Source organism: Apium graveolens, chromosome 1 (genome assembly GCF_009905375.1).
Source record: "Apium graveolens cultivar Ventura chromosome 1, ASM990537v1, whole genome shotgun sequence".
In the NCBI taxonomy this organism is placed as follows: Eukaryota; Viridiplantae; Streptophyta; class Magnoliopsida; order Apiales; family Apiaceae; genus Apium; species Apium graveolens.
In genome coordinates, this window is record NC_133647.1 from 190146455 (window position 1) to 190154787 (window position 8333).

The following is an 8333-nucleotide window of genomic DNA, read 5'->3' on the forward strand; positions in this document are numbered from 1 at the left end:
GTAGAGAACTCAGTAATAATATAGACCAGTTATAAGTTTATTTAAATAAAACTCAAAATTTTAGGTCAACTCTGTATTCAACATATATGTTAGTTTTTAATTTTTTATTTGTAAGCATTCCAACGACATTTTACATATTAAGTTTATTTGTTTCATTTGAAATGTACACTGACCACTCTGTTGATATTCGTTCATTAAATACAATTATATAACACAAACACAAATATATATATTTTTCTTAATGAGCTATATTGGAAACGTTGTGTAATTTAGTAATGTCTTATATGAAAATGATACACAGATAAATATGTTAGACATTATACAAAAATAAGAATATAACTAAAAATATTATAATTGCATGCATAAAAAAACTCTAGAAAATAAACCGTGGTTCGCACAGGTTATTATGCTAGTTAATTCTTATAAGATAAAATTAATTTTAACAGAAATAACGTACATTAAACCTTTGAGCTCAACTTTAAATATTTGTGTTCTCGATTTAAATCCGAGCTTAAACATGATCCGAATACGATTTTTCACTACATAGTCAAGCACGAGAGAAGTACTCCCTCACGTGAGGGGAGTTTGTAAAGGGAAAGGACAGTGACATGGGGAGTCTAAAATGCCTAAAGGGAGGGACTACGGGGTCAGAAAGGCAATAATGAAAAAAGAGGAAGAGTAGACGTTTTGTATATATTTATAAAGCCTACCGTACTGATACGCTATCTTCTCCCCCCTTCTCTGCTCCAAATAAATTCGACTGCTTTCCCTCTCTCTTGCTCTTCATCACCACTCTTTTGATTCTTTCACACTTTTGTGCAACTCTCCTTATAAATATTTTTTAAGACAGCAAGCTAAATAAAAGCAACTCACAGTCTTTGAGTGCAAGAAAAAACAAGAAAATGCAGAGACCTAAAGCTACAGTTAACAACCACTCTGATTTGTATTGCCACCCTTCTTTCTACCTCAGGTAACATTACACAAGTTGTTTTACTAGACTTGTACATTTTGTATTTCTACATGCATGCTTATATATAAATGTGATTTTAGTGGCAGAAATGAGACTACGCGTTTTGCGGATCTTGGTGAGCTTGATGAATCCACTGGCTTTCATCATGAGGATGCTGTTGTTTTAAGTCCAAGTATAATCTCTCTCTCTCTCTCGTGTACTTCTCTATACAACTATTGTTGTTACTTTTATTGTTGTCTCTCTCTCTCAATCTCTCCCATTTCTCGCTCCCATCTCTCTCTGTTTCTCAATCTCTCCCATCTCTCTCTCTCTCGTGTACTAGTCTATACAACTATTGTTGTTGCTTACTTGAAAAAAATTAATTTTAGGTCCCGTATATTATGAACTGAAGCAACCGAATGTGACTATACTTTCTAACAACAACTTGCATTTTGGGGGACACAACACGGTAACACCTCCCACCTAACTAACCACTCTCTCTGTTTCCAATAAAAAATGTTCATATTTTATTAGTACCTACATTTTTTAGGTGTTTTAAAATGTAATTAAAGTTTTTATGGGAATATAGAATTACAGTTCAACAGAGATGGGAGGATCAACAGGAGTAGATACAGGGCAGTTGATGAAGGCAGCAACAATGGTGGGTTTGGGAGGTGGAAATGCATTGGGAAATGGGCATTTTGAGAACTGGGGAGACTCTGGGCTGGCAGATAATAGCCAACAGACTGACACTTCTACAGATGTTGACACTGATGATAAAAACCAGGTCCCTTCCCCAGTTTTTTTTCACCCCCTCTTTATGTTTTTTGTTATGTCCTTTTCTCATAAACCAAATCTTGAACTGTTTTGTTGTTCATATATGTATTGTTTTTTCTTTGGGGTTTTGCAACTATGTTCCCTGGTGAAATTTTAGTCCAATTTTAATTCTTTTAGGGTGTCCTCTCTATCTTGGCATTTTTTTATTTGCCTCTTTTACAAGTAGCTAAAAAAACACAGTAGTGAAGGAGTTATTCATTTATACGATTTTGAAATCTACATTTATTACACTCTCTTGGCCATGTTTGTTCATGCATTACTTATTTCAAGGCTGTGTTAGCTTTTTTTTAGTTTGTACTACATACTTTAGTCCTTAATTTATCATGTTATAATTTCTAACAGTTGGTCTAATTCATTTCCTTGAAATGCCTTGGAGGTTATGACAAATAGATGTTACCTTAAGTTATTGTACTTGTCTAAATCTTAATCACTTCATAATTTAAATGTGTGACGTAGAATATGCAGAGGAGAGAGGAAGATCAATGGTCCCCATAGTAAACCAGAAATTCATCATTATGATTCAGAACAATAAAATGAGAATGATCTCTTGTGCCCTGAACAACTTGTCTATAAAACCAGTATGTAAGTAGTTCAAAGATTGTAATCCTTGCAAACAAACATAGCCTTCGGTTACTTACGGAAAAAACGCAGGTGTAAGTTACTTTGATACTACCTCCGTCCCATCCGATTATATACGTTGTATTTCGAGACTTCTATAAACTATAGTTTTATAATTTTTTTTTTTTAAATTTTTTTTGAATAAAAGATTAAACATAAAACTTTTATTCAGAATTTTTTTTAGAAAAAAAAATATTGTGGAGTTATGTTTTAAATGAGCATTGAAAAGCGAGCCAAAAAGTAATGTATAGAATTCGATGGGACAGAGGGAGTATCATTTTGTACACCAAATGTGACAAATAATATACTTTAGTGGATTCTTTGTGCGCTGTGCATTGGATGGATAATTTCTCAGTGCCTTACCAAGGATGATATGTGGTCAATGTAAAAAAACCCACATGATTTAGCATTTTTGATGTGTTGGTTATGCTAATAAGTTTTGCTTCGTTAAGTTATCTTTTGTTGTCACGTCGGGCTACTTGACTTGATCGATGTCAGCATGAACGCTATATGTTATTTTTATTAAATATTAATGCTGTATCAAATTTTCTCATATTGCGTATTTATCATGTAATGTTGTTAATCGGAAACCGTAACTATGGTCCATGTATGTTCAGTATGTTGGAGTTCCAAGTGGAGCAATCACAGTTGTGGATTCAGTTGATCAATCAAGCGCAAGACCTGGGGACCAGAAGGTGCTTGACTAAATTATATATCTAGGTCCTAATTTAGAATTGTTGGTGTTCAACTGTTAACTTCTGTTTGTGCTTTTACAGACCCTTCGCAGGTTGGCTCAGAACCGAGAAGCTGCTAGAAAGAGTCGATTGAGGAAAAAGGTGAAGTTTTCATGTTTGATCTTGCACAATGTCTTTATCAATTAATTTACTGTACTGCTAAAACTTTTGGGAGACAAACCAGTTTTATGATGATATATAGATTTCTTTAGTTGGAAGCTTAATTGATAAAATCCATTCAAGATAGAACTTTCCATACATATAGTGCATCACATGATAACTGAAGCTTAATTTGAAGCTTGTGCATTTGTATAGGCATATGTCCAGCAGTTGGAGAATAGTCGCTTAAGGCTGACACAATTGGAGGATGAACTTAAGCGAGCACGTCAGCAGGTCCCATTCCCCTGTGTTAATGGAACATCTATATGAATCACATTTTCCTAAGCTGGGATTTATGTATTGTAAAGCCATCACATATGGCATGCTTTGCTGTTATCACTGTGCTCTGTAAATTTACATCTATAGTCGCAGAATGTTTGAACTAATGCAATAAGTATGTTACATTGAGCTTTACTGCAATGTCTTTCTCTTATTTGTGATATAGGGATTATATATGTCTGCTGGAATTTGCGGAGATCAAAATCATCCAAGTGGTTTAAATGGTTAGACCTTTTTATTCTATATAACCGACACAAAAATTTGGTTGTGCGCATATGGATGTTCTTTAAGTTGATATAGATCATTTGTCAGAAATATACTTTGTATCCCTTGTCATAAAAACATTCGAAAGTTTCTGTAAAAAAAGTTTATTTACAGCACTCTGATCATTCCAAGTAACTCTCTGATCTTAGCATTTTGTGGTGTGATCACTATTGCAGTTGCTTTGGCATTTGACATGGATTATTCCCGCTGGTTAGAAGAACATCAGCGGCTGGTCAATGATTTGAGATCGATGGTCAATTCTCAGTTGGGGGATGCTGAACTGCGTGTTCTTGTGGATGGTGTTATGTCACACTATGACGAAATATTCAGGCTAAAGGGTATAGCTGCAAAGTCTGATGTGTTTCACATGCTCTCTGGTATGTGGAAAACTCCAGCTGAACGGTGTTTCATGTGGTTAGGTGGATTTCGTTCATCAGAGCTTCTCAAGGTGATCAATTACGTAAAACCTGTACTTATTGCGGCGTTAATAGAATTGATTAAGTTTGCTATTGTTTATCAAGATTTTTAACTTATAACTATTGGTACTTCAGATTCTTGGCAACCAACTAGAACCTCTGACAGATCAACAGTTGATGGGTATATGTAACCTACAGCAATCCTCTCAGCAGGCCGAGGATGCCTTGTCACAAGGAATGGAAGCTCTGCAGCAATCCCTCGTGGAGACACTTTCCTCAAATTCTCTAGGGCCTGCTGGTTCTGGAAATATGGCCGATTATATGGGACATATGGCAGTTGCGATGGGAAAACTTGCTACACTCGAGAATTTTCTTTATCAGGTGGTGTGTTCATCTTTATATTAACCTGTGCACCTCATAATTCTTTTGGTTCATACTCGAACATTTTTCTAATGCATGGAGAGAGTATAGCAATGTTTAGTAAACTGTTAGAACATAATTTTTTTACATGAAATGGTAATGAGGGTCTAAACTAAATGTTTTTGTTACTAGGCGGACCTTCTGAGGCAGCAAACATTGCAACAACTGCATAGAATCTTAACAACCCGCCAAGCTGCTCGTGCCCTGCTTGTTATTAGTGATTATATGTCACGTCTCAGAGCTCTGAGTTCCTTATGGTTAGCACGTCCAAAGAACTAACTTTATGCCTCCAAATGCAGCTGCATTCAAGGAGGATGGTGAAATTCAATATCGATAGTGCCTAGACCATATTGATGTTGTTTCTTTTTCCGGTAGTTGTAGTTTGTGAATGGGCTTAGGCAATGCTGCAGACAGGTTATGCAAATCCTGTTTAGCGGCAACTAATGGTAGTAACTAGTATGACTTCTTATTGTAAATTATGCTGCGAGGGCTTGTCTTGTGTTCCTTCGTAAATCCACTGATATATCAGTCACCTTGTATCTTTTTATTAGAGCATTCTCTTTGCCTTTTCACCCAATTTTTTATGAAATTTTTTGCCAGACAAATGGTGTCGCTAGATATTATTTATTACACTTGATTACTTGATTTCACTAACCTTACACTTTTTATTCTATATTTCAAGACTTGCTTTGCTAAATTAGAACAGAAATTTCAGACGAATCAAACACTAAAATGCAAAGCAGCTGAAGCAGTAATCATAAACACGTAGCTCAAGTAATAAAAAAAATAATCGCTTACATTTTTAAAGGAATTTTTCTAATGAAACAATAGTTGTAACCGTGCGTGCATGTTCACATTTTAGAAAATCATTCTTAAAATATGTTCGTTTAGTGAAATATTCAGAATCAGGCGGATTTATTAATTTGCGATTTTTAAAATTTACAATCTTAAAAAGTTGTATACCCTAACACCAAATATATTTTCCAACATCAATTATTTATGACTGATGACTTAATGGTTAATTTTGAATGAAATATATTTCTGATCTAATAAATATAAAATGCAATCTAAAAGAAATGAAAGAAATAGACGGAGGCTCAGATCAAGAATACAAATGGGTAAAAGGGTAACACTGCCATGGCTGCAAACACAAGAATTAAATCTCTTGTGCCATCCGGGTTGCCCCGCCAAGATACGGGTCACATTCACTCACTACCCATTTTAACCAAGAAAGACCTCATTTATCATCACAGCCTCGCAAATATCATAATTATATAAATCTTCTTGTTGTTGTTGTTGTTGATTATTGTTTTGTTGTTGTCTGAATTGTAGGAACGATACAGAGAAGCAAAGCATGTACAGAAACATGTATGATATACATGTATAGACAAAAGGAGGGTTGCTGGTTTAAGAAATGAAATCATAGGCTGTGATTGTAATAACATCATGGGTTCAGACAGTGGCAACTACCCTCCAAAACACCCAGCTCTCTGCAGCCTCATTCTTTCTTTCTCAGTTTTTTCATGCCCTCTTTTTTTACTCCAAATGCGTATGTTATAGGCGATAGATAATTGGGTTGTCGGGTCGGTTATTTTTGTTATTTGGACTTTTTCTTGATTTTCGCAAACCCAATGTGTCCGTAGCGTAGAGTCCGGGGCACCTGAATCGGAGATTTTGGACATATTCTACAAGTAAAATGTGTATGCAATATAATTTTCAAACCCGAATTATCATCGATTATTTTTTTTAGATTATTTTATATACTAATTTATGAACATATATTTTTTATTTCTAATTTTTAAAATTAATCTCACAATAAGAATTTATTAGTTTGAAAGTTAAAGAAAAAAGAATCAAAGTATAGTTCAAATAGAAAAAATACTATCGAGTTTTGTTTGATTTTATTTTGGTATTATATTTATTTTTAAATCAAAATTTGATAATTTTATTGCTTACCTGAATTTAATAATTTAAATTTTAATTTATTGGTGATATAAAAATTATTATTCAATTAAAATTATCCACAAACTAACGTAATGAAATGACAATAGCGAATTTTACATTAAGTATTTTATTGAATTTATGATATTTTCCTATTTTTGTTTAAATCATGAAAATAAAAAATATCATTTATTTCGGTCTAATGGTTAGTATCTATTTATTGAAAAATTGTACCGTTCTTATTAAATCGTCCAACAAATCTTTTTTGTATAAATTTACTCTTACGCCTATTTTATAAAGTTGAATCTCTATATTTCTGCAAAAAAAGAAGAAGTTGAATCTCGATAAATAATAATTCATAAATACTAATTTTATAAAAATAATATTTTTTCAGTCCCAATATAATGAAAATAATATATTTTTACTACCGATTAAGAATAAATTTGATAAAGTAACATGATTAATTTGGTCCCAATTTATTATTTTAAAGATGTTAACATTTGCTGATATAATATAATAACTTTATAATTATTTCAAAAATTTATGAACTATCGAAAAAGAGAGAAAGAAAAATCAGTTATTCGTAAAGAATGACCAAATTTTTTCTTTTTCAGAATTAACTGTGTGCAAGCCATGGAACCTTACACAAAATAACCGAGGAATATATTTGTGACACATGTGTATTATTTATTTTCAAAATTTACGAATAATAACCATTGTATTCTATTTTTAATTTAATATGATCCGCACCTTCAAAATATATTTTCGCTTTAGGACCAAATAGTGGATAAGCATTTTCAAGATGACTTATTCTCTTTCTCTCTCTTTTTATATATATATATTCATAAAATGATTAAACTATTATATTTTTAAAACTAAAGTATCCTGAAGTAACTGAATCATATTCAAAATATCCGAGAAATACATTTGTGACACACGTATTCATTTTTTTTTAAGATTTACGAAGAACACTCATTGTGTTCTATATTTAATTTAAGTAATACGCATCTTCAAAATTTATTTTCGATTTAGAATAAAAAGTGAATAAATATATTCAAGACGTGTGTTTTTTATAAGTTTTAGAAAAATTAAATTATAGATATCTTGATAAAAAATATGTGATTTTAAATGTTTTGGACATTTAAAGTTTAAAAATCTGTATTTCGATGACACCATCTTTTTTATTTCTATAACAAAGTTAAATGACTTCTTCGTTAATAAATTATTTAGCGGATACAAAGTTAACAAAAAAAATTAATCTCTGAGTAATGTAAAATTCAATAGCGCGGGGCAATATTCCTATGCTATTTGTTTGAACATACGCTATTGCATCATACCACCTGAATCCAAATTCCTGTAGGAATCCTATAATTCGACATGCTTATATAAATATCATTAAGCCAATCCTTTCTAACCTTGTGTAGCACGTTTTCATATTTCAGAAGTTCATCTAAGAAATTTACTTGCAGCCATGGTTTTGACAATGAAGAAGCCGATTCGGTTATCACTCACAATGTTCCCCACCACCAGTACTGCCACAAACTACAACACAAATAAACCTGCAGGTGTCTCTCTATCCGAACTCGAAAAACTTGAAACACTGGGCCGAGGAAGTAAAGGCATTGTGTACAAAGTAGTACACAATATTACCCGTGATGTTTATGCATTGAAAACGTACAACAATTCTGCTACTTCTCAAGAAATTCTCAGGGAGAT

The 8333-nt window shown here is 32.8% G+C and overlaps 1 protein-coding gene across 2 annotated transcripts; it reads left to right on the forward strand.

Annotated features, from left to right (window-relative positions):
* Window positions 1-583: 583 nt before the first annotated feature.
* Window positions 584-5231, forward strand: LOC141674005 (transcription factor TGA2.2). Of its 2 annotated transcripts, none has more exons than XM_074480734.1 (11): window positions 584-970; window positions 1051-1142; window positions 1339-1418; window positions 1539-1736; window positions 3022-3099; window positions 3181-3240; window positions 3454-3531; window positions 3743-3800; window positions 4017-4288; window positions 4392-4637; window positions 4809-5231. In XM_074480734.1, exons 1-11 carry the CDS (start codon window positions 903-905, stop codon window positions 4953-4955), a joined length of 1377 nt encoding a protein of 458 aa, XP_074336835.1. In that variant the 5' UTR covers window positions 584-902; the 3' UTR covers window positions 4956-5231. The 2 variants fall into 2 exon arrangements, with proteins under 2 accessions (XP_074336835.1, XP_074336839.1); XM_074480738.1 differs by having other exon boundaries at window positions 1057-1142.
* The last annotated feature ends 3102 nt before the right edge of the window (window positions 5232-8333 follow it).